Source organism: Monodelphis domestica, chromosome 7, assembly GCF_027887165.1.
Source record: "Monodelphis domestica isolate mMonDom1 chromosome 7, mMonDom1.pri, whole genome shotgun sequence".
In the NCBI taxonomy this organism is placed as follows: Eukaryota; Metazoa; Chordata; class Mammalia; order Didelphimorphia; family Didelphidae; genus Monodelphis; species Monodelphis domestica.
The window spans coordinates 149,806,569-149,834,458 of NC_077233.1; the positions used below are offsets into that span (position 1 = coordinate 149,806,569).

The 27,890-nt window shown below is 35.5% G+C and overlaps 1 protein-coding gene across 12 annotated transcripts in view; it reads right to left on the reverse strand.

Annotated features, from left to right (window-relative positions):
- Positions 1-13,942: 13,942 nt before the first annotated feature.
- RBBP6 (RB binding protein 6, ubiquitin ligase) overlaps positions 13,943-27,890 on the reverse strand; it is a 38,283-nt gene continuing 24,335 nt past the window's right edge. For 10 of the 12 annotated variants that reach the window (XM_056805857.1, XM_007499049.3, XM_056805856.1 and 7 more), the window contains 9 exons: positions 25,672-25,775; positions 25,223-25,563; positions 23,092-23,188; positions 22,900-22,978; positions 22,750-22,804; positions 21,096-21,458; positions 20,693-20,794; positions 18,154-19,908; positions 13,943-15,949 (listed from right to left, as the gene is read on the reverse strand). In XM_056805857.1, coding sequence (XP_056661835.1) covers positions 14,368-15,949; positions 18,154-19,908; positions 20,693-20,794; positions 21,096-21,458; positions 22,750-22,804; positions 22,900-22,978; positions 23,092-23,188; positions 25,223-25,563; positions 25,672-25,775 — 4,478 coding nt within the window. In that variant the 3' untranslated portion in view covers positions 13,943-14,367. The remainder of the gene's footprint in view (positions 15,950-18,153; positions 19,909-20,692; positions 20,795-21,095; positions 21,459-22,749; positions 22,805-22,899; positions 22,979-23,091; positions 23,189-25,222; positions 25,564-25,671; positions 25,776-27,890) is intronic. The other 2 variants (XM_007499051.3, XM_007499054.3) reach the window with 1 other exon arrangement.

Sequence of the window (27,890 nt, forward strand, 5' to 3'; positions counted from 1 at the left end):
TCAGTCCCCTGGGAGCATTCAGTTTGTGATCAGTTAGGAAGGGTATTCAGAGGTCTGAACTTCTGCTCCTTCTAGGCCGCCATCTTGACTCCTCCTGTTGATGACTCTTATTATAATCTCTTTGTTTGCTCCCTTGCCCACAAAATAACTGATCTTCACTGTAAAATCTTCTCTCCCTTCTCACTTGCCATAAGAACACTGCAGTATGCTTAAGAATATTTTTCATTTTTGTAAAATGAGTTTCCAGTCAAGATGGCAGCTTAGAGGTAGCAAAAATTCAGACCTCTGTAAATCCTTCCTCACCGATCAAAAACAGTGTTTCCAGGGGACTGAAAAATCAAATTTAACAACAGGACAGAGCTAGGGAACCCTCCTCTTGGACCCAACTTAAAAGGTATGCCCCCCAACACCCTGAACTCTACAATATGTGGGTTTAAGGAGAAGGAAGAAGGAAGGTCCCAGGACCCCTCTCCCACCTACAGAGCTGAGCCTCCAGCAATGGCTAGAATATTTGGGCCAGCAAGGGTGCTAATCCAGAAGGAGAACCTTACTGGCAAAGCTGTGCCAGGTTCAGGGTGTAGAACACAGGCAGTGTAGAGGCGGCTGGAGAAGCACAGAGCAGGCAGCCAAATCTCAGCCAAAATGCTTCATCTTGCCTCCCTCCCCCCTTCTGGAGGTTTTGGCCTCAGGGTACAGCCAGCTTTACAGATCAAATCCTCTGTTGTGGCTGATTCTCATCAATATGAGCAGATAAGAAGCCTTCAGAGGGCAGAGAAGCTCATGCTCCAACACACCTCCCCCACAGACTCATCTGAGAGCCTATTTGACTGAGCTCCAAGGGGAAAAAGCAGCAATAAACTACAGGCAACAACACTGACCACAGGGTGAGAAGCCCAGCTCCTACTCAACATCTGCTGTCAGCTGGGGAAGATCATACCACCTGACCAAACAGCAGAACAGCCCAAACTTACAGATCCAGCACAAAATGAGAGAAGCAAGACTATAGGCAACTACAGAAGGGGAAAAAAAAGGGGGGGGGATATGAGTAAAGAACAGAAAAAGAAAACAGAAATTACTATCAACAGCTTCTATCCAGGCAATGAACAAAGAACAAATGAAACAGAGGAAGATAAAGGAACACCAAGCAATTGGACACAGGCTTTAGAATAACTTAAAATAAAAATTCCAAAAATAACTAAGAGAGGCTTAAGACAACTGGGAAAAGAACTCAAAAAGCAAAATAAGTCATCTGGAAACAGAAAATAGTGTCTTGGAAACCAAAATTAATCAACTTGAAAATGAGGCCAAGGAGATGAAAGATGACCTCCAAAGAAAATCAGACCAGAAAGAGAAGGATGACCAAAAAGCCAGGGATGAAATTCAGTCTTTAAAAACTAGAATACAACAACTAGAAGCAAGTGACTTCAAAAGGGAGCAGGAAACTATAAAGCAAAATCAAAAGAATGAAAAAATTGAGGAAAATATGAAACAACTCATCCACAAAACAAAAGATTTAGAAAACAGGTCCAGGAGAGACAACTTAAGAATCTAAGTCTACCGGAAGACCATGACAAAAGAAAAAGCCTGGATATCATTCTACAGGAAATTATCTAAGAAAACTGTCCTGACATTCTAGAGCAAGAGGGAAAAGTGGAGATTGAAAGAATCCACAGATTGCCTCCTGTACTTAACCCCCAACTGACAACACCCAGGAATGTTATAGCCAAATTCAAGAACTACCAGACCAAGGAAAAATATTATAAGCTGCTAAGAAGAAGTAATTCAGATACCATGGAACCACAGTGAGGATAACACAGGATCTGGCTGCATCTATACTGAAGTACCAAAAGGCATGGAATATGATATTCTGGAAAGAGAACCAGGTCTACAAGCAAGAATCAACTACCCAGCAAAACTGACTATATTCTTGCAGGGGAAAGTATGGTCATTTAATAAAATAGAAGACATCCAAGCATTCATAAAGAAAAGACCATACTTGAATAGAAAATTTAATGCCCAAACACAGAACTCAAGAGAATCACCAAAAGGTAATTAAGAAAGGGGGAAAAACAAAAAAAAAACTTTTAAAAAAGACCCAATAAGTTAAAATGATTGCTATCCCTACAAGAAAAGAGGATATTGGTAACTCTTAAAAATTGTTATTATTACCTGGATAGCTAGAAGAACTATACTTAGAGGGAACAAAGACAAAATGTATAAGATTAAATGCCAAGACATAAATATGTAAATATGTATGTATGCATAAATATATATATACACATATATATGCATATACAAAACTAGAGGTATAAAAAAGAGTTTACTACTAAGAGAAATGGGAAAAGAAACAAAAATGGGGTAAATTTATATGTCATAAAGAAGCACATGGTGGGAGTGGGGGAGAATACCAATACACTGGAAGGGTAAAGAGGTTGGAGATAGGAAATACTTAATTCTTACATTCATTGAAACTGACTCAAAGAGGGAAGAATAATCAAATTCATTGGGGCAGAGAATTGATTTGTGCAAATAGAGAAGTAGAAGACTTTTGTGGAGGGAAGTAATACAATGGAGGGAGAGGGTGAGGGGTTAGTTTAAAAAGACTGTAAAGAAAATAAGAGGGAATAAGAATGGAGGGGGAGCTGAAAGGGAGGTAAAATAAGGATGGGAATTAGGGGGACTGATTAAAAACAAAACACTGGTGGAGAAAGAAATAGGGAAAGAAGAAAGGGCAGGGCTAGGAGTGGAAACCAAAATGTTGGGAAATACACAACTGGTAATCATAATTCTGAATGTGAATGGAATGAACTCACCCATAAAATGCAAGCAAATAACAGAGTGGATTAGAAACCAAAACCCTACTATATGTTGTCTACTAGAAACATACATGAGGAAGGTAGACATACATAGGGTAAAGGTAAGCAGATGGAGCAGAATCTATTGATTATTAACTGAGAAAAAGAAGGCAGGAGTCACAATCATGATATCTGACAAAGCCAAAGTAAAAATAGATCTAGTCAAAAGAGATAGGGGACAGCAAAGGAAAGTAATGAATGTTGGAGGGGATGTGGCAAAGTGAGGACATTAATTCATTGCTGGTGGAGTTGTGAATTGATCCAACTATTCTGGAGGGCAATTTGGAACCATGCCCAAAGGGTGATAAAAAACTGTCTGCCCTTTGATCCAGCCATTGCACTGCTGGGTTTGTACCCCAAAGAGATTATAAGGGAAAAGACATGTACAAAATATTCATAGCTGAGCTCTTTGTGGTGGCAAAAAATTAGAAAATGAGGGGATGCCCTTCAATTGGGGAATGGCTGAACAAATTATGGTATATGTTGGTGATAGAATACTATTGTGCTAAGAGGAATAATAAAGTGGAGGAATTCCATGGAGACTGGAACAACCTCCAGGAAGTGATGCAGAGTGAGAGGAGCAGAACCAGGAGAACATTGTACACAGAGACTGACACATTGTGGTACAATCGAAGATAATGGACTCCTCCACTGGTGGCAATGCAATAATCCTGAACAATCTAGAGGGGTACAGGAGAAAAAACACTATCCACATCCAGAGGAAAAACTGTGAGAGTAAAAACACTAAAGAAAAACTATAGCTTAATGACATGGGTCGAAGGAGATATGAATGGGGAAATAGACTCCAAATGAACACCCTATTGCAAATACCAACAACATGGAAAGAGGTTCTGATCAAGAACACAGGTGATACCCAGTCAAATTGCTCATTGGCTATGGGAGGTGTGGGGGAGGGGAGGGAGGGAAATAAAATTATTTTTGTAACCAAGGAACAATGTATGAAATTAAAAATAAAAATAAAAAAAGAGATAGGGAAGCTAATTGCATCCTGATAAAAGGCAGTATAGACAATGAGGAAATATCAGTACTTAACATATATGTACCAAATGGCCTAGCATCCAAGTTTCTAAAGGAGAAACTAGTGGAGCTCAAGGATGAAATAGATAGAAAAACTATACTAGTGGGAGTTCTGAACCTTCCTCTATCAGAACTAGATAAATCAAATCAAAAAATAAATATGAAAGAGGTAAGAGAAGTGAATGAAATCTTAGAAAAATTAGAGTTAGTAGACATGTGGAGAAAAATAAATAGGGACAAAAAGGAATACACCTTCTTTTCAGCAGCACATGGTACATTGACAAAAATTGACCATATATTAAGGCACAAAAACATGGCAAATAAATGCAAAAGAGCAGAAATAATAAATGCAACCTTTTCAGATCACAATGCAATGAAAATAATAATTAGTAAGGGTACATGGAGAGGCAAGTAAAAAATTAATTGGAAATTAAATAATATGATTTTCCAAAACTGGTTAGTTAAAGAACAAATCATAGAAGCAATTAATAATTTCATTGAAGAAAATGACAATGATGAGACATCTTTTCAAAATCTATGGGATTCAGCCAAAACAGTACTTAGGGGAAATTTATATCTTTGAGTTCATATATTAACAAATTAGGGAGGGCAGAGGTCAATGAATTGGGCATGCAAATAAAAAAACTAGAAAGTGAACAAATTAGAAATCCTCAGATGAAAACTAAATTAGAGATCCTAAAAATTAAAGGAGAAATCAATAAAATTGAAAGTCAAAGAATCATTGATTTAATAAATAAGACCAGAAGCTGGTACTTAAAAAAAAACCAAATAAAATAGACAAAGTACTGGTCAAAATAATTAAGAAAAGGAAAGAAGAAAACCAACTTAACAGTATCAAAGATGAAAAGGGAGACCTCACCTCTAATGAAGAGGAAATAAGGCAATCATTAAAAAACTATTATGCCCAGTTATATGGCAATAAACATGGCAATCTAGGTGATGTGGATGAATACTTACAAAAATATAAATTGCCTAGACTAACAGAGGAAGAAATAAATTACCTAAACAACCCCATATAAGAAAAAGAAATTGAACAAGCCATCAAAGATCTCCCTAAGAAAAAATCCCAGGTCTATATGGATTCACAATTGAATTCTATCAAACATTCAAAGAACAACTAATCCCAATATTATACAAACTATTTGACAGAATAAGCAAAGAAGGAGTTCTACCAAATTCATTTTATGACACAAACATGGTACTGATCCCAAAGCCAGGCAGGTCAAAAACAGAGAAAGAAAACTATAGACCAATCTCCCTAATGAATATAGATGCAAAAATCTTAAATAGGATACTAGCAAAAAGACTCCAGCAAGTCATCACAAGGGTTATCCACTATGACCAGGTAGGATTCATACCAGGAATGCAAGGATGGTTCAATATTAAGAAAACCATCCACATATTGACCATATTAACAAGCAAACCAACAAAAATCACATGATTATTTCAATAGATGCAGCAAAAGCCTTTGATAAAGTACAACACCCACTTCTATTGAAAACACTAGAAAGTATAGGAATAGAAGGGCCTTTCCTAAAAATAATAAACACTATATATCTAAAACTATCAGCAAAACTTATCTGCAATGGAGATAAACTAGAAGCCTTCCTAATAAGATCAGGAGTAAAACAAGGATGCCCATTATCACCTCTATTATTTAATATTGTACTAGAAACACTAGCAGTAGCAATTAGAGAAGAAAAAGAAATTGAAGGTATTAAAACAGATAATGAGGAGACCAAGCTATCATGCTTTGCAGATGATATGATGGTCTACTTAAATAATCCTAGAGAATCAACTAAAAAGCTAGTAGAAATAATCCACAACATTAACAAAGTTGCAGGATACAAAATAAACCCATATACGCCATCAGCATTTCTATATATTTCCAACACATCTCAGCAGCAAGAATTAGAAAGAGAAATTCCATTTAAAATCACCCCAGACAATATAAAATACTTAGGAATCTATCTGCCAAGACAAACATAGGAACTATATGAACACAACTACAAAACACTCTTTACACAATTAAAATTAGATCTAAACAATTGGAAAAACATTGATTGCTCATGGGTTGGACAAGCTAACATAATAAAAATGACAACCCTACCCAAAATAATTTACTTATTTAGTGCCATACCCATCAAACTACCAAAAAACTTTTTTACTGAATTTGGAAAAGAAAAAACAACAAAACATTTGGAAGAACTAAAGATCAAGGATATCCCGGGAAATAATGAAAAAAAAATGCAAAGGAAGGTGGCTTTGCAGTGCCAGATCTCAAACTATACCATAAAGGAGTGGTCATCAAAACAGTATGGAACTGGCTAAGAGACAGAAAGGGATCAGTGGAATAGACTTGGGGTAAGTTACCTCAGCAAGACAGCCCAAAGATCCCAGCTTTTGGGAGAAAAATCCACTATTTGATGAAAACTACTGGGAAAATTGGAAGACAGTGTGGGAGAGATTGGGTTTGGATCATAATCTTACACCCTACACCAAGATAAACTCAGAATGGGCAAATGAATTGAATTGAATATAAAGAAGGAAAGTGTAAGTAAATTAGGTGAACTCAGAATAGTATACATGTCAGATCTTTGGGAAAGGAAAGATTTTAAGACCAACGAAGAGTTAAAAAATCACAAAATGTAAAAATAAATAATTTTGATTACATTAAATTAAAAAGATTTTGTACAAACAATGTAACTAAAATTAGAAGGGTAGCCACAAATTGGGGGGAAAATCTTCCTAACAAAAACCTCTTACAAAGGTCTAATTACTCAAATTTACAAAGAGCTAAATCAATTGTACAAAATATCAAGCCATTCCCCAATTGATAAATGGGCAAGGGACATGAATAGGCAATTTTCAGATAAAGAAATAAAAACTATTAATAAGAACATGAAAAAGTGTTCTAAATCTCTTATAATCAGAGAGATGCAAATCAAAAAACTCTGAGGTATCCCCTCACACCTAGCAGCTTGGCTAACATGACAGCAACAGAAAGTAATAAATGTTGGAGGGGATGTGGCAAAGTTGGGACATTAGTGCATTGCTGGTAGTTGTGAATTGATCCAACCATTCTGGAGGGCAATTTGGAACTATTCCCAAAGGGAGCTAAAAGACTGTCTGCCCTTTGATCCAGCCATAGCACTGCTGGGTTTGTACCCCAAAGAGATAATAAGGAAAAATACATGTACAAGAATATTCATAGCTGAGCTCTTTGTGGTGGCAAAAAAATTGGAAAATGAGGGGATGCCCTTCAATTGGGGAATGGCTGAACAAATTGTGGTATATGTTGGTGATGGAACACTATTGTGCTCAAAGGAATAATAAAGTGGAGGAATTCCATGGAGACTGAAACAACCTCCAGGAATTGATGCAGAGTGAGAGGAGCAGAACCAGGAGAACATTGTACACAGAGATGATACACTGTGGCACAATCGAATGTAATGGACTTCTCCATTAGTGGCAATGCAGCGATCCTGAACAACTCAGAGGGATTTAAGAGAAAGAACACTATCCACATTCAGAGGAAAAACTGGGAGCAGAAACACAGAAGAAAAACAACTGCTTGTTTACATGGGTTGAGGGAGATATGATTGGGGAATATAGACTCCAAACAATCATCCTAATGTAAACATCAACATGAAAAAAAAATTTTGACCAAAGATACATGTAAAACGCAGTGGAATTGTGCGTTGGTTATGGGAAGGGTTAAGGGTAGGGGGAGGGGAAGAATACTATTCTTGTAACCAAGGAATAATGTTCTAAATTGACTAATTAAATAAAATGTTAAAAAAAGAATTTTTTCCATTGTTACATGATTCATGTTCTTTCCATCCTCTCCTCCCACCCCTCTCTGGTGGCCAATGAGCAACTCCACTGGGTTTTACATGTGTCATTAATCTAGACCTATTTCCATATTATTATTTGCAATAGAGTGATGATCATTTAGAGTCTACATCCCCAATCATATCCCCATTGTACCATGTGATCAAGCACTTGTTTTTCTTCTGTGTTTCTGCTCCCACAGTTCTTCCTCTGGATGTGGATAGTGTTCTTTCTCATAAGTCCCTCAGAATTGTGGTGGATCATTGCATTACTGCTAGTAGAGGAGTCTGGTGGACATTGTTGATGATTTCTTCAAGCTAGTCTTATAATTCTACCAAGGGGTAGGGAATGAATATACAAGTAGACAAAGAAAAGAAGGGATGACATTCCTTTATAGTTGGACAGCAAAGCCAAGAGGATGTAGATATCTTTCCATGTGTCTTTTTTTGTGTCGTACTGACACTTCCCACTTGGGGAAAGAATTCAGGTGGGTATGACTTGCATGTTTATTCTTGAATTGCTATGTCTTTTTCCACACTAGTGAGCTAGCTGCCTGGAGGTCCCACAAAGCATACTACATATTGTGAAAAAGTCCCTAAGTTGAAAGGTCAGACAGGTTTTTAATCAATGCAAAACTGGCATTACCTTATCTGAGAATATCCTGCCATCATGGTACCTCTCCCTACACTTTCCTTATGACTGTGCTGGAAAAAGCTTGAATCAGCTCTGAGAGTTGATTGCTAAATTCTCATTGTGAGTATTTTATCTCGGGAACCAGCAAATATTACAAATCAGGGTTTGGTTGGTTGTTTTGGTGATTGTCTGGACTTAAGAAAGTGATGGAGAAAATGTTACTAGTGCAGATTAAATTTAAGTGTACTATGAATATATACCACAAAAGAGTCAGTTGTTAAAAATTTACCCATAAAGGGGCAGAGAGGTGGCTCAGTAAATAGTCAGGTCTGAAGAGGGTAGGACCCAGGTTCAAATTTGACCTCAGACACTTCCTAGCTGTGTGACTCCAGGCAAGTCATTTAACCCCAATTGCCTAGCATAACAGCTCATCTGCCTTGGAGCTGATACTTAGTATTGATTCTAAGATAGAAGGTAAGGGTTTAAGAAAAAATTTGCCAGCATGCCACTGCCTCAATTCTTGGTTTTATCCCTCTCTTAAATCTGTTCATTCTTATCAGAAACTTTCAGGAACAATTAAATAATTATCTCAACCAGGAAAAAGAATACTTGACTTTTTGTGGGGGAGGGGGTGAATGCAAGGCCTGTTAAGAGGTTCCCCTCAGAAGCCAGATGTAATTTTTTGTAGAACAGGACTTTGAGATCCAAGTGAAAGAGCATACTTTATAACTGGGGTGGCCTGAAGGCTAGTGGTGTGGCTAATGGGCTAAATACATTCTGGCTCTATTTCATTCTAAAGGACTTGTAAACTCTTCCCTGAAGAACTCGGCAGCAGAGGGAAATGACGCCAGTGGCCCCGAAACAATGGGAGATCTGATGGGAGGCTGGAGGTGGGGACATCTAAGGAATGAGGCACAGGACCCTAAACAGGAGTTTATTTGGCACTTCGTACTTCACTGTCTTTATCAAGTTGGTGCTATCAGTCTTTTATGGACTCAAGGTAGGGTATAGACCCAAGGTAGGGTAAAGTTCGAAACTTGAGTGAACCCCAACTTTGTTCCCCATACATTAGATGGGTCAATAATAAAAAAAGATAAAGAATGTAGAACTATTTAAATATTATTTTGCTTTTTTTTTTCAGCCAAGGAGAATAATCTTTGAACAATAAAAACCAGATTTTTTAAATGGCTAAAAGGGCACTATAACCCAAGAGAATTAGGGAGATGAGAGAATAGCAACCTCATTTTTTTTTTAAATCTTTACCTTCTGCCTTAGAATCAATACTGTGTATTGGCTCCAAGGCAGAAGAGTCTTAAGGGCTAGGCAATGGGGGTCAAGTGACTTGCCCAGGGACACACAGCTGAGAAGTGTCTGAGGCCAGATTTGAACCCAAGACCTCCCACCTCTAGGCCTGACTCTCCACTGAGCTACCCAGCTGTCTCCTAGATACTTTTGATAAGTTCAAGTCATGAGGCCCAGATAGACTGATAGATATTAGTGCTGGACCTGTCAAATGATAAGAGAAAGGGTAGATGCCACAGAATTGATAAGAGGGGATGTTCTGATTTTCAATGAAACTTGCAACCTACAAACTAATGTGCTCAACTTCTTTCCCTTGAAGGGTTCTAGAGAATGTATTACTAAAGTGGTAGTTAATGAACATGTAAAAAAGAACAGATTATATGATATATCACAAAGATCATAAACTAGGACTAGGTGAGATTTATGCCAGCAATGCAGGGGTTGGCTCAATAGTAGGAAAATTATCAGCATTAAATGACCACATCACTAACAAAACCAACAGAAGTCATATGACTAACTTAATATAGAAAAAGCTTTTGACAAAATAAAATGCTCATTCCTATTAAAAACACTAGAAAGCATAGAAATAAATGGATCTTGCCTTAAAATAGGTAGTATATCTTTAAAACCATCAGCAAGCATTATTTGGAATGGGCATAAGCTAGTTTTACCAATACGATCAGGGACAAAGCAAAGATGCATATTATCACCTATTATTTAGTGTTGTACTAGAAATTCTAGCTATAGCAGTAAGAGTAGAAAAAGAAATGGAAGGAATTAGAATAGGCAATGAGGAAACAAGACTATCATCATTCTTTGCAGATGACATGATGGTATAGAGATTCCTAGAGAATCAACTAAAAAAGTAATTGAAGTAAATTACACTTTAGCAAAGTTGCAAGATATAAAAGAAACCCACACAAATCATCAGCAAAATCAGCAAGAGATAAAAAGAGAAATTCCACTTAAAATAACTGTAGCCAATATAGATTAGGGAGTCTATTGCCAAGACAAATCTAGGAACTATAACAACATAATTATAAAACACTTCATACAAATAGATCTAAATAATTGGGAAAACAGTAATTGTTCATGGGTAGGCTGAGCCATTATAATAATTCTACCTAATTTATTTACTCAGGGACATACTAATCAAATTACCAAAAAATATTCTATAGAGCTAGAAAAAAATAAAATTCATTTGAAAAAAAAAAAGTCATGACTAGCAAGGGGAACTAATAAAAAAATGTGAAGATGGCCTAACTATACTAGATGTCAATATGTATTATAAAGTGATAATTGTCAAAACAATCTGGAATTGGCTAAGAAATAGTGTTGAATCAGTGGAATACAAGTACACAAAAAATGAGCAGTAAATGACTGTAGGAATCCAGTTTGATAATTGCAATGATTCATAATTTTGGGACAAGAACTCACTATCTGACAAAAACTGCTTGGAAAATTGCTTGGGAGAAACTAGGTTATGTTTCAGTTTACATTAGACTTAAAGGGTGATACCATTAAGTAAATTATGAGGAGCATGGAATAGTTTGCTTATTAGATCTTTGGATAAAGGAATAATTTATGACCAAGCAAGGGAGAGTATTACAAGATGTGAAATGGATAATTTTGATTATATTAAATTTAAAAGTTTTTGCACAAACAACAAATACAGCCAAAATGAATAGGAAAGCAGAAAGTTGGGAATTTTTTTACAGCAAGTATCTCAAACATATGAGAATGAAGTCAAATTTGTAAGAATAGAAGTCACTTCCGAACTGGCAAATGGTTAAAAGATATGAAGAGTTTTAAGATGAAGAAATAAGTTATAGTTATATGAAAGTTCTAAATTACTAGTGATTAGAGAAATGCAAATTTAAACAATTCTCAGGTACTATCTCACACCTTTCAGATTGGTAATTGATCCAACCATGCTAGAAAGCAATTTGAAACTATTCCTAAAGTGATAAAAATCTTTGCATATTCTTTGACACAACAACAGTACTACTGGGTCTGTGTCCCAGAGATATTTTTTAAATGGTAAGGACTTTGCAAAGAATTAAAAATTGAGGGGACACCCATAAGTTGGGGAATGGCTGAGGAAGTTGGAGATGATTGTAATGTAATATTATCATACTTTAAAAAACTAGCAAGGATGCTTTCAGAAAATCATGTAAAGACTTACATGAACTGGTGCAAAGTGAGCAGAATCAGAACACTGTACACAGTAACATTAATATTGTACAATGATCAACTATGAACGACTTAGCTCTTCTCAGCAATACAACCCAAGACACATGATAAAAAATGCTATCCACCACCAAAAAAAGAATTGATGGAATCTGAATGCTGATCAAAGCATATTTTTTTTCCTTTCACATGATTAACATAGCTTTGCATGACTACACATGGATAAATCTATATAAAATCATTTGTCATCTCAGAGGGGGAGAGGGAAGGAAGGAATTTGGATCTTAAAATTTAAAAAACTTGTTAAGCCTTTTTACATATAATTGGAAAAAATATCTGAGAACAGGTTGTACTAAAGTAACTTGATTTTTAAAAACAAGGTTATTAGATGGATCAAAGAAATGCTATATGTAAATACATGTATACCCAGATTTTAATAAAGTCTTTTAACTTCTCTTACATTATTTTTGTGGCTAAGATAGGAAGGGCTAGAAAATATGTGGAATCCATTAAGTGGATTCAGGACTTCAAATTCAGTTCTAGTCATGGAAGGCAACATGGCATAATGTAAATGATGCTTTATTTAGAGTAAGATGACTTCAGTTCAAATCCCTAGATTGCTACTAGTACTACCCATGTGTATATATGGGCAATTCATTTAACCTCTTTGGGCTGGAATTTTCCTAATCTGCAAAACTAGGGGGATTGGATGAAATAACTTTTGTGATCCATCCTAGTTTTAAACTTATGATCCTATAAATTGCCAGATCCAAAGAGTAGTTATTGTAAACTTGGAGGTTTAGTGGAGAATATTAATGATCTGTGCTTGGTACTTGTAGAATTAAAGGGGAAAAGGTAGTAATGGGGAAAGTGGGAAAGATCAAGGTCCTTGTGGTCATATTAAACCACCTGCCTGATAAGCTTTAAAATTTGTCTCTTGAACAAAGTACTGCTTAAAGTTTTCTGATAAACATTTTTCCATCATAAATACAACCAAGAGCAATCTAAAATCCCAGTACTCTTTAAAACAATTTTCAAGCTGGCTGCTGCTATGTATATATGATCTCTCTCCATGTTTGCCAGGATTCAGAAAAGGAATGAGAACAGCCCTCCTCCTCCTCCTATATACCTCTTTGACTTAGAATTGTTTGAATCCCAGAATTCCTCATCCTATTGGCTAAACTTCTACCTCTCATTTTCTACCCTGGCATAAACTATTTATTCCAAATTCACTCTCCTCTTTATCATACTGTTTTCTCCACCTGGAATAAAACTTTTCCAAATTCTGACCATCCTTTTGAATCCTGTTTTGGATCTTATGAAGGTTTGTTTGTTCCAGTCCAGTTTTCAGAGTGCTTCATTGCCAAGAGTATTGGTCACAGCAATTCATGAAAATTACACTTGGGTATGGAAGGGCTACAATTTGTTGGCAAAGGAATGCCACACCAAAGAAATCATAGATCTTTTGCTGAAGTTTTGAAAAAGTCAAATGACCCCTGAGTTGCCCCATTACTAGTATTAGATTATTATCTAAGATTTCATTTCAGATAAAGATGCAATTAAATTTAAACACAAGGTACACTTTTTTACTCTTTATCCATGGTAATGTACCTTATGACTGGAACTAAAACTTCATTAAAACAATTTTATTTTTACTGAACTTTGGGTAGAGAAAGGCCTGATTTCTTCTAATCAGATTAAAAAGAAGAATCTTGTCAATATAGTCATGTCAATGGTGATATTATGAAGACTAAACACAATAAAATAACTGAGTAGAATGAAGCAAGAGTTGAATAACTCTTTCTATATGAAAAGTAGTTAAAAAGCTATACAAACATGGCAGATGTTCTGAATTCACAACAAAGTTTAGTCTCTCCTGAAAGATGGAATTAAGATTACTTTGTAGTCATAAAAGTTTTGCTTTTTTGTTTTCCTACTTGCATTTAACTACTAAAAGAATAATGCACATTCAAGAAAAATATTGACTACAACCCTGAAACTAATGAAAAGAATCTATACCATAGACTCAAGGGTACTTTTTGAGATTGCTTTATGCAAATACAACACAATTGAAAAGTTTACTGAAAACTTTTATTGTAATCAAAAAGTGACATAACAGGGCTGTAATGAATTCTGCAAATCATTCTGCTGATATTTTAGAACGGATACCAGCTTTTTCTGCCAGGCAATTAAAAAAAATCCAAATGTGAAAATTTCACAGTACAGTAAACTCCACCCAAACTAATTAATGGTGGTTAAAAATAAGATGCCCCAGGCAAAACCTCTCATGTTACATGGTCACAACTCACAATTCTGTACAAAAAGTTCGTGTTATAAAGCTCTGATGTAAAAATCAAATAATCAAGCAGCAATATTTTAAGTGCAGCACAGGGTCTTCCATGTCATTATTTACAAAGCTTGAATCTGTTTACATTATAACAAAATTTAATACAGATGACTTAGTAATTAAGTCAATTTTTTAATCTGTCATTTTTTATACAGTGACAGATTTAACTTTTTGGTCATCCTTTTCCTTCTCCTTTTCTTTATCTTTGCTTTTCTTGGATTTTTTCTTCTTATGCTTGTGTTTTTGGCTCTTTTCCAATTCTAACTCAGTGCCTGTGTGTTTCTTATGTTTCTTATGTTTTTTATGTTTCTTGTGCTTCTTTTTTTCCTTTTTCTTTTTCTTCTTCTTGCTATCCTGACTTTCTGCTGAGCTAGCACTGCTGCTGTGGCTTCGTGTTTGGCTTCCAGAAGGGCTATGACTGCGACTTCGGCTAACACTAGGACTACTTTGACTCTGACTTCTTATACCTATTTGGCCAACTACTGTTGTCTCCAGGGTCTCTTTAGCTTTCTCTGCCACCTTTTCTTTCAGTTCCTTAGGATTTTTCCCCAAAGTTTCTTCCTCTTTTGCAGACACATTACTCTCACTGTCACTTTCATTATAGTCTGGTACAAAAGCAGCCTCATCAGTTTCTCTTGTTAAGTCTGAAGAAAGTCGAGAGGAATGACTTAACTGGGGCTTAGGTTTGACAACAGTCTTATCATTTTGCCCTGTAGTAACATGCTCTTTTTCAATTTGTGTATCTGGTGAGCTATGCTTACAAAATAATTTATTTCCACTTAACTCTTTCTCTTTATTGTTCTTTGTTTCTGATATATGCTTTTCTCTTTCTTTAACTGGATTTTTGTCCACAGACTTATTGTCATCATTTGAACGTTTGGAATCATGAGCAGCTTTATGATCATATGGTCTCCTATCCTTTGAAGGACTAGAGTTGCCTCTTTTTGACTCTCCAACTCCCTTTTTAGGTAAATCTGTCCTCTCATCCTTCAGTTTATTTTTCTGACCCAATGAAGATTCTAATTTAGTTCGAGAAGGAGAATCTTTTCTTCTTGTTAAGTCACTCCTTTCATCTCTCCGTTTGGAACCAGAGTGATCTCTGTTATCATAGTCTATTTTTTTGTCTCTATTAGGTGTAAAGTCTTTACTTGAGGAACCACGCCCAGAATCATGTTTATCTGAAGTTCTACTGTCTTTGGAAGATTGAGAAAGACTTTTAAAGTTTCCTTGTTCACTTATACGATCTACAGTAGTATCTTTTTCTGTCTGAATGCTGCTTTTCCTTTTTTCAGAGTTTTCCTTATCTGACACAGAATGATCCCGATCTTTGGTTTTTCCTTTATCACTGGATGAACAAGTTTTGGAACTTTTGGCCTCATGCTGTACACCTTCGTGGCTTACTTCTTTTGTGGGTTTCTGAATTTTCTCTGATGGCTCGCTTTCTTTTTCAATAAGTTTAACAGGATTTGATGGCTTAGTGCTAACATTTTTTATAACACTAGCAGGCTTTCCTACACTTGACAAAGCTTGTGTAGATTTAATGTCTTCCTCTTCAGATTCAAAGTCATCTTTGTCCCACTTTGATTGAGGAACCTGAATCATAATAATAACATCTTCAGCGGGAGCTGTATTATCATTATTATATTCTTCCATGGTCTTAATGACAGTTCGTTTTGTGTCTGTTTTTTCTTCACACTTCCTTACAGGGCTACCTCCAGTAGAGCTGGTACTAAAAGAAATAAAAACATTAATTAGGGTATAAAATTTAAATATTTTCACAAACCAATTAATTTTCATTAAAATAGGTCCACTGAAATATCAACTTTTACTTAAAAATGTTTAAGTTTATCCTGGTCTAATGTTCAGCTCCAGAACAGAGAGACTTTTTTCTTCCTCAGTGGAATGAGCTGTTTCACTGCTTACTCCAGTTCTGAGGTGGACTAGGCTATACCCTTAGTCTTTATTATGACTGGCAGGATCCCATTAAATGAATATCAATATAGTACCTGTTTTTATATTAGGCAACTATGGGCAGACAGGCCTCAGTAATGGTAATGGATACCTAATCTTGCCAGACCAATACAGTATTCACAAAAATACAAATACAAAATAAAAATCTGATGACATCCATGAAACCCTGTTGTGATAATTACATGTATAACATTTTCCAGGGAACTAAACTACTCCCTTTAATATTGATCCTCCTAAAATCTTGCTTTCTAAGGTATCAATGAATCACAATAAGCAAGAAAAGCTTTAATTACTAGGTAACTGGTAGTTTATATGCATGTGAACACAGGCTATATAACATAAGCTTGATGAACCAAACCAAGTTATCTGTTGCTGCCTCAACCATAAGCAAAGAGTAGCAGGCACTATGCCATACCTTAATTCTCAATAGCTTTCTTCCAATCTCTACAACCTATAAATCAATTATCTTTTTCCTTTTTAATTGAAAATTAGGGACAAGCATGGATTATATATAGCAACTCAAGAAATGTTAAGGAGAATAGTGTAGCATGAATTCTGAATTATCTTAATGTTCATTTAATTCAGTTTAATCTCACTAATTCAGACAAAATGGGGAAAGCCCAATTATAATTAGTAAATTATTATCAAAGACTGAATTGCAAGATAGTCAAAGAACTACAGTTTTTACTAAGTTATACTAAGGAATTCAAATTAGCCTAAAAATGTTGACTAGAAGTTAACACTTAGAGCAGCGATTCTCAAATTTTTGGTCTCCAGACCCATTCATACTCTTAAAAATGATTGCTGAAGGGGTATCTAGGCACAGTGAATAGAGTTGCCAGGCCTGGAGTCAGAAACACCTTGGGGTACAAATATGACCTCAGAAATTTCCTAGTTGTGTGCCCTTAGGCAAGTCACTCAATCTCAATTGTCTAGCCCTTACTATTCTCTCTGAGAATTTCAATTCAAAGACAGAAGGTAAGGGTTAAAAAAAAATTGACTACCCCACCAATCCAGTCCCTCCACAAAGGGCTTTTATGGGAAGCTATTGATATTTACTATATACTTATCATTATAACATCTTATTATAGTTATGAAAATAGTTTTGCCTTTATGATCTCTTCCTAAAAGGGTTTCAGGGATTCCTGAGGTTCCCCACAACACATTTTGATGACAACTGAGTTAGATGAATTATTTAGATGATGATTTAACAAGAATTAAAAAATTAACAAAGGGTATATTTCTAAAAATGAATGCTGAGTAATGTTTCTCATATCCCATTGGAAATGCAGCCCCTACTTTCTGACTGATAAGCTCCCAACATTCCTGATGAGTTCCACTTAAGCACCTTCATAATTAGAGAAATTACTATTTTTTTAAAAAGCGCATTCTACTTTTGACTAAATCTGTCATGAAGTTTTACTCTATATTGAGCCAAGGTCGGCCTCCCTGTAAGCTTTCACCCATTGGTCCTGATTCTGTCCTCTAGGATGAAGCAGAAAAATCTTTTTTCCATAATGTTGTCGCTCATATGCTACATGGAATCAAGATATTAAGTTATTGATTGGTAAAATATATGCATTCAACAGATGTATAAATGAACTTTATGAGAACATGCTTCTAAAAGTTCATATTTTTTCCTAAAATCTTTTTTTTCTTAGCAAATCCACTTCCCCAGAAAACATGGACATGAGCCAGCACAGCAGATACAGAGCCAGGCCTACTCAGGAGGATCCATCTGGCTTCAAATCTGACCTCAGACACTTCCCAGTAAGACCCTAGGCAAGTCACTTAACCATATCTAGCCCTTACCACTTATCTGTCTTAGAACTGATACTAAGACAGAAGGTTAAGGTTTTTAAAAAAGTGAACCAAGTCCAAATTACAGCAATTCAATATTAGAATTATTATAAATGAGATTGAATTGTATTATAGAACTATAGTGAAGGGGAAAAAAATTACCTGGTATAATCCACAAGAGTTGAGCTAGATCCTTCAGTGGCTGTTACTTTTCTTCTTACTTTTCCTTTAACTTTTTCTTGTTTGATTTTACTGGATGTTGGCTCCAATTTTTCAGTGAGTTCTTTTGCATTGGGCAGGTTTTCTCCACTTCCAATTTTTTTTCCTGTTTCTCTGTTGAGCTTAATTTTTTTGGCTGGGGCAGTTAACACAGCTTTGTCTTTTTCTGGTGTCCTATCTGTTTTCTCAGCATCTGGCTCAATTTTCCGCTTTGGTGATGGCTTCATCATTTCAGCAACTTCTGGTTTAGAGCTTTTCAACGACAAAATCTCATGTTCTTTATCAACACCCTTTTCTTCAGCTTTTCTTTTTCTTTTTTCTGGCTTGGCATCAGCTGGCTTACTTTTCTCATTAGTCTTTTTTGACTTTTCCTCCTTGTTAGCTAGCTTTTCTTGTTTGGCATCTTTTGAATATTCTTTTTTAACCTTTTCCTCCTTGATGGATTTTGTTTCTTGATGTTCTTTCGTCACCTTAGGGTGAGTTTTTCTGGGTGTACTAATGGTCTTTTCATCTTTCTGGGAGGAGGATTTAGTACTTTCTGTCTTTGGCACCTCCTCTTTGGCTTTTTTGGATGGTGGTTCAGATCTTGGAGATTTTTCACGTTCTAGATCTGTTTTCTCCTGGGATGCTTTAACAGGTTTTGCAGTGCTCTCTTTTTTTGAACCAGTAGTCCCTTCATTTTTACGTTTAGTCTTGTCGCCTTTTGCTTTTGGTTTGTCTTTTTCTTTCTTCTCCTTTTCTGATAAAGGTTTAAAAGTTATTGACTCTGCCTCCATTGGTTCATCTCTAACAGGGGTGGCATCATCTCTACTGGGGAGAATGAACAAGGAGTCTGTTTTAATATCTTCCCCACCTACAGGTTCTCTTTGTTTTCTAGAACTCTCTAGCAACTCTGTGTTAGGAAATCCTTCATTTTCTTCTCCCTTTCTTCTCTTTCGGTGTTTCTTATGTTTGTTTCCCTTTCCATCTCCTGGTGGATTTTCACTCTCCTTCTCTTTTGACTTGGCACTATCCTTCATGGTGTGACCATCTCTTGCTGAAAGCTTTTCTGGGTAATTGCTACCTATGTTGCGACTGCGGTGACCTTGTACACCAGAATAATCTTCTCTGCGACCTCGAGCAAAGGGAGAATTCTCTCTTCTGTTGCCCAGTGGTCCAAATCTCTCTGGAGAAAAGTTCTCCCTATTTGCTGGAGGTCTAGGTTGTGCTCCAGCAGCATAACCCTTGTAATATTTTTCATACCACTCTCTGTAATTTCTTTCCCATTCTCTGTAACGTTCTTTTTCAAATGGGTCTCTAAAGTCAACATTCCTACCATAGTAAGCTTTTATATCATAAGGTGGTGGGACTTCTCGGTATCTATTAAAATATTCACGTTCTGTTTCTCCTTGAGGTACATTTCGTTTATTAGGAGATTGTCCCCTAAAAACTGGAGGTGATCTTGATCGTGAATGATATCGTCGATATGGGGGTGACCTAGATCTGGAGCGGTGATATCCATGAGATCTGGATCTTGAACGATAATTTCGACTTTTCCCTCTGCCTCTTCGGGGATATGGAGGGGATCGTGAATAAGAACGAGAGTGTGAACGACTAAAGGATCGAGAATAGGAACGGGAACGTGAGGAACCAGATCTTGATTTAGAATAGGTATATGAACTTCTTGAATAGGAGGAGCCACTATATGGTGATTTAGACCTGAAAACAAAACAAAATAAAACCCAAGATTGAAGAATACAAATCAGATACAGCCTTCTTTAGTTATAATACCTATCTTCTTTTCACTTTTCTTTTTCTGTAACTGTCATGTTTTAATGTATCTAAGGAGATAGTGACCTCTACTGGTGATGAGCACACAAGGGTGGATTCATAGAAATAAAGGCGAATTCCAACCAAATACCTGAGTGTAGTGCTCTAACATATAACATGCTGTGATGTGCCTAAATTGAATGTTTTTTAAAATAATACTTTGTCCAATAATAAAGCAAAAAGAATTAAAAAAATCACAATGAATTATAAATCTTAAAGATAAAATTCCTTTAAATAAACTTTAAGGAAAATGCTAATTCTGCTTTGCTACTAATAAAACAATCTACAGTATACTGTAGCTTCATAATTACTCAGGTTAATGTTCCAGCAAAAAAGGCATAACCTCATATTGAAATATTGCTCAAAAAATTTAATCTGTTTCACCATATATATTCAACTTCTACAGGGAACAACTCTATGGAAGAGTAACTTAATTCCCAAAATCTCTTATTCTGGAAAATAAGATTTACATAGAAAAATGTAAGTGAATCAACAAACAACAAGAAATGTTAGTTTTCTATTTCTATCAATCTAGACTGAATTTTAAAGACAAAAGTACAATATCGTATTTAGATATTTCTTTGAATATCCAGTCCCATTATTTTAGTATCTCCTATCTTGTGTCCTGCTAGATTACTTTTTATTCTATCATGAAGGCTTACAAAACACTAACCTTGAAAATGAGCGCCTACGCTCCTTTTGAATCTTTTTGTATTCCATCAATTCCTTAGCAAAATCATTTGTAAACTCATCTAGTTTGGACTTTTTCTTTTCCCTAGTAAAATAAAGTTAAAGAGTAAGTGTTAATAAAAAATTGTGTAAGAACTAACAAGACAAATATAATTAGATCATGAAGAAAATGAATGAAATAGTAAAGTTTTCCATTTAAAAACAGTCAATAGGAATCCCTAGGTAGGTTTCTTAGATACCTTATTTTAAATCTTTTTGTGGTTTACCTTTTTCTAAAGAGTACATTGGAAAATGTTTCCACAAGCACCCATTTAATAATATATACAAATCATCATTAAAATGGGGGAAAAATTACATACACACATACATAACTGCAAATTACTTACTCCTCTTTTAGTCGTCTTTGCTCTCTGTAGAACTCTTCCCTGGATAAGGGTGGAGCTTGTGTTGTTGGGATAGTATTTGAATGAGCTGTTTGTACTGCTGTTGATACCCAAGGTGTTGATAAATTTGTAGGTGCTGGAGGGAAACCTGGAGGAGGGACACTGTAGCCAGCAGGTGGTGGTTGCCCAGGTGGAAATTGAGGAGGGAACTGAGGTGGTGGAACACCTGGAGGGAGAGGAAGTGTGTGGGGAGGTGGTGGATACAAAGGAGGTGGTGGCACAGGTACAAAGACTGGTGTCGCTGGTAGTGATGGGCCTTGAGTTCTCTGTGAGCGTTCACCATGATGTCGTCCTCGATTTATGCTTCTAAAGAAAAAAATCCCAAGTCATAACTAGTTCATATTCACTTAGGGGGGAAGAGCATAGGATTCTGTTTTTAGGAATTAAAAACAAAAACCATTCTTTAGATTTTAGTATTTACTTTGGATCCCACTCATTCAGAATTGAACAGATTTCTTTATGCTATTAATATACTTGGCAAACCCAGTTTTGTTAGTGTAATTAAAACAGGGAAAGTATTTGGCCTACTTGGGAAAAACAAGTGCTTATAAGTAATTGTGACAGTTTAACATATTAATTCAATTCATCAATAAAGTGTTTATTAACACATTATGTACCAGAACTGGGTACAAAGACAAGTGAAACAATCCTTCCTTTCAAGGAACTTGCAACCTCTATATGGGGAAGGCAATAAGTATACATATATGCAAAATATACAAGTAAGACCACAAGGTTTTAGGGGGAGACAAAAAGCATTATTATTGGCTAAGAAGATCAGAAATGGCATTGTGTAAATGGCAGCATTTAAGGTGAGTCTTGAAGAAAATTAATAAAGGGCAGGAGAGAGATACACCATGAGAAAGAACAGAGATGAGACTGAGTTTCATGTATGAAGAATGGGAAGAAAGTCAGTTTATGCTGAAAGGGACCTTTGAGGTCTTCTAGTTCAATCTCCTCATTTTATAGATGAGATAACAGAGGCCCAGAAAGAGGAACTGACTTGATCAGAATCATTACATCTCATTAGCAACATAGCTAGGACTGGAATTGAGGTATTTTGGGTCCTGATTCAATTCTCTTTCTACCAAAGACTCTTTTTTTTTTTATTTTAAACCCTTCCATCTTGGAAATAATACTGTGTATTGGTTCCAAGGCAGAAGAGTGGTAAGGGCTAGGTAATGGGGGTCAAGTGACTTGCCCAGGGTCACACAGCTGGGAAGTGTCTGAGGCCAGATTTGAACCTAGGACCTCCCATCTCTAGGCCCTGCTCTCAATCCACTGAGCTACCCAGCTGCCCCTTCTACCAAAGATTCTTATACTAAAGCAGCTCTAAGATCTCGACAATTAACACATCTAATGACAATTTGAAAATTCACAAATTAGTAAAATTGTATATTTAGCATGCCAAATAACAATTTACTTAGATAAGGGAACAATTTATTCTAAATCAATGAGATCTAATAAAATTTAATTTTGTTTATAATAAACTGGATCAAATTAAACATTTATAATGAACATTCAACAAATAAGTTAGTTAAGTGCATATGTTCAATTACTTAATTCGAGAATAAGACTTTTCTTTTGCAAATATACTTACGGTTCCCAACCAGGTCTACCACCAGCAGAACGAGCAGCATTTATTCTTACTGGACCTTTTGAATAGATAAATAATGAAGTACATATCAAGCAAGGCTAAAAAAAGTTTTTCAAAAATGGTTTCAAACTAATGTTCTATTCTATTACTCACCAGTTGTAGGTATCAACTGTCCATGCAAAAGGGACTGCCCAAGCAAAGAAGGGGTTCCAAGTACAGGTACCTGATAGCCCTTGTGGAAAATCAAGAAGGGAGACAAAATAGCAAAAAACCAAAATGTCAAACAGTATTACTATTTTAAAAATCTGAATAGCTTAAAAACTCTGTTACTTAAGTAAAATTTACCTTTTCTTCCATTAGTGCACTAATTGCTATTGATGAAGAAGCTTTAGGATGATCTGATACCAAAGCTGCAGCAGGTATAATTTTATTATCAGGATCACTGGAAAACATAAAACGATTTGTGACAACATAAAGGTCCATAGTAGTGGTTTAAAGTAATAGTGTAGTAAATATTTTAAAATTATAAAATGTTAACTCTTTTATTTTACTATATCAATCTATGTTTCCATAAGTGCACTGGGAAAGTTTCAGTTAACTAAGACTCTCGGAGTTAACTAAATAGTATAACATTAATTATTAGACTATAGGTAACAATCACAGGCAATTTCTGGTACACTTCACTGATATGTTACATACTATGCACAATACAGTTTTTGTTGTCAAAAACTTTCTCTGCAAAAAAAAAAAATCAGCTACGGATGTATACATTTTTAAATGATATATGACCCTATAAATATTATTTGCTCAAGCAAGGACATGTCTCAATATTCTCCCTGAAGTTATGGTACCAAAAAGGTAAAAGCAAGATTATAGTTATAAATATTAAAATTAACTAAAAATTATATAAAATTTACTAGAAAAATCAGGATATCCTTCAACCTTAAATCAGCACTTAACACTGTGCAGAGTATAAGTACCCATTAAGAGTCTCTAGAAGAGTGACACAGTTACTGTGGAGGACAAGCAACAATTAGGAGGGAAAAAAACAAACAATAGAATCATAAGACTTCAGTTCTAGTTATGCCATTGCCATGGTTATATTTTAGACAAGCTAATTTCTCTTGGTCTCTGCTCACTCACCTATAACTGAAGTTAGGTTGGGCAATCTAAAGTCCTTTTTATTAAAAACAAAACAGAAAAACCCCATACTTTCTCTCTTAAAATTAATACTAAGTATTGGTTTCAAGGCAGAAGAATGGAAAGGACAAATGGGTTAAGTGACTTGTCTAGGGTCATATAGATAGGAAGTGTCAGAAGTCAGATCTTAACCCAGAATCTTCCATTTCCAGGCCTGACTATCAAAATGAACCACCTAGCTGTCCCTACTTTTTAGTAGTGGCAGACAAAAATATATTTATATATAGAATACTAAATAAAACTGTGCATTGTAAAAACTAGCAAGAAACTTGGAAATCATCTGTGACAGTGTGAGATTAAGGTACTCAGATTGTTTCATTGAGAATGAATAAAAATACTTGATCTAGCTTAGAGAAAAATGGGTATATTTAAGAAACAGGACCTTGGAAATGGAAAGAGGAAAGTAAATAATAATTCAAAATTTCATATATGGTAGCTAAGTAAAGGGATAACGATGAAAATTCAAATTAATAAGAATTCTGGGAGGCATATCTTCTAGGATATTTCAATCTAGTCAGTGCTATAAGCATGCATACACAAAAAAAATGTGATGGTGAAAATCAGAGATAAGACCATGTTTCAATAACTTATGAAAAGAAATACAAGAAATGGAGGTTAAAACAGAAAAGGCAGATGGAGTTTGCAACATTGTTTGAAAGTCAAAAACAAAAGAATAGATAAAATCTCTTAAGGACAGAATATAGATGAGAACAGAAAGACTAGTCCTATTATCTATGGAGGTTATGAGGATACCCCATAGTACAGGGGAATTTAAGAAAAGAAACAACCTTTTGACATTGAAGAATTAATATGAGTAATTACAACCCCGTCCCTATCTTATATAGAAAACAAAAACAAAAACAAAACACTAAACTGGGAGCCAAGAAATTCTGGCACTTCTCCATTACTTCAATTCTATTCTTCTTTCTGCTTCTTTAAGTCCCTCAGAGTCAAGCTCATCTATGAAATGAATATTCCCTTGACTACCTCAGCTTCTTGGAACTCTCACTGCATTTATTATCATACAACTAGCTTGGCACTTATTAACTAGGATATTATAAGTTCTTTTCACATCTTGGTTTTTCATGGTTGTGTTCCTTGTGGATGGACAAAGTCTTATAGTTCCTTTTAACTACAACTGGTGTTAGAAGTGCCCTCCACATACCCCCAAAACTAACAAATGGTGGCCAATGTGTATTTTAAAAAAGGAAGTAAAAACAAGGCAAAGAAAAATGATTATATCAACTTTTCTAACAGATTAAACACAAATAGTTACCGGAAAGGCCCATCTGGTTTTTCTGAATGGACAGATATGGACACTGTGGCAGTTATATCAGGAACTGGTGCTGGAGTAGTAGGTTGATTTATAGGTACAGCAGAGGATAGGGAAGACTGATTAGGAGTCATGGATGATGATATAGAAGTAGCAGCATGAGTAGATGCAGATGTCACTGGAATCATCAAAGGGTCCTGTTGTCTTGAAATTGGAGGTCTCATCAGTGGTTGTAGGTTCCGCTGAATCAGTGGTCTTGGAGGTGGAATTGGAGGTGGGGGTGGAGGTATTTGCTTCCGAAGCCTTTTAGTATAACCAGTTTCATTTTTGAAGTTATTAACAGCCTGCAAAAACCAAACCCTAGTATGTTAATACATACAGAATTTTCTTAGTAGTCAATGGAAAGATACCCTTTCATACTGAAGAGAACATATGGGACAGGATATATTTACCTGGCGCAAAAATTTGTTGGCAATTAAAGCATCAGGAGATACATCATTCTGATGACAAGTTGGACATGTATGTTCATCTGATTCTAGCAATGCTGTTCTTATACCTGTGTTTCAAGACAATTTTGAGTTATAGAAAGGATAATCAAACTTACCACTGACCTTATAAGCATACTTATAAAATAAGTTCTTTTATAAATTCTATGCTGATAAGTCTGTTATCTAATAATCCTATATCAGAGTGCTAATCTAAATCAGTTTCTCCTTTAGCTTTTCTACTACAACTCTTCTTTCTAAGATTTAGGATGTCAAATATTTCAGATTACAAATTGAGCTGATATTGACAATTATGGAAATGTGTGAATACATGAATGAAACAGGAAACAGTGTAGTTGACTAGTTTACTGCCTCACTCTAGAAGGCTAACCACGGTGATATATATTTTTTGGGGTAGAGGGGCACACATCTACATACTAACCATGGTGATATATATTTTTTGGGGTAGAGGGGGGCACACATCTACATATAAAATCATAATTTAATGTATGGATGGGATTTTTAAAAAAAATCACAAAACTCTTGAAGTACTAATCCCTGATACAGTCACTATTGGAGTAAAAGCAGAGTAAACTGGACAAAGGTATTGCACAGTATCAGAGGATTTAGTGTTGGAAGAGAGGGTCATCTAGTTATCAATTCCTACATTTTACAAATGAGGAAACTAAGGTCCAAGGACTTAAATTATTTGTCCAAAGTTATATAGATAATAAATGGCAGAACTGATATTTAAACACCCCTTCTAGTCCCAAATCTCATGTTCTATTATGTTAGAAAATTACTTTGCCTGTCTATATGATATACAAAAAAGAAACCATTCATTAAGAAAAAACCTATTAAAAAAAGTCCCCTCAAGAAATCTCTATATTTTTTAAAAGGAAAGGATAAAACTACCAAGGAGACAATGGTGGTCCAGAGCAAGGCTATTTGCTACTAACTAGAAATTAAGGCCAAAAAGAATCTGTGAAATACCTTACAAAATTTTTCAAAAAGCCAGTAAGAGTTTAAATCTACTAACAAGAGGAAACCAGCTAGACAAAGAGGAGGGTTGCTTACAATTACAAGATAATTCTAGGAATTAAAGACAAAGAATAACATTGTTTTCAACTTTCCTAATGAAGATGTTAATGAGATTCCTACTTTTAAAATGTCTCATAAAATAAAGTTTTTCAGAATGCTGATAAAAGCATAGGATCTTCTAGATCTAACCTGGAAACTAGCTGTAAATGAATTTAGAACTAGGTGATATCTACTCATGACTTTCAAAACAATTCAAGGGTGAAATTGGGAATGAAAGATTAAGTGCTGTTGGCTTTTCTATAGCCACTGCGCTAGAAGACTGGCAGACTGCCATAATTCTCATCTTGAAGAGAAAATAAATAATTGTAGATCTGGAAGTCTTTCTTCTATTTTGAGTAAGCCAAAATAAATGATCATAAAGAATATAATTTCTGGCTAAGGAAAAATAGCCCACAGGGGAGGGGGAGTAAGAGTTATGTCTTCATGAAGGAAATCCCACCCAACTAATCTACTAGAGTGATCTAAATTATCAAATTAGTGTTCTGATTAGAAGGAAAGCTAAATAGTTGTATGCAATTTAGACCATCTGAAATATTTTTAATTAAGATCCCACAAAGCCTTTTAAGAAAAAAGCACTGGGTCATTCCTAAGACTGGAGTACTGTTTTTATTATGGACAAAGGACAGCTTAAGCAACCGTTAAAGCATAAGGAATAAACAGGTACCCTCTGGATTAGTATAAAAACTTACTGTTTCTGTCCTATGATAAACTATGATTGATATTCATATCATCTCCTCCCAGATAGCATCACTGGTACTAGTTTTAATCAATACTTTCATTAATGGCTAGTCTTTGAATAATGAAATTATAGGAAGAGACTTAAAAGAGCAGGGGGGATGGTTGAGCAGACAGTTCCTGTGGTCAACTGCAGGTATTAAGTATTTTTTCTGTTCGATGGTGTGGGGTAGAGGGTGGGAGTAAGAAAAGAAACCACAGGATAGCTCTTGTAACTGGAAAGAAGTAGTTTTTTGATGGAAATGAAATTGTTTTAAATAATATAGGTAAAAGAATTTATCTCCAAAGATTTTACTTCAATTAATAGATGACACTTGTCAGCTAATTAAAATAAAACCAGGATCATGAAT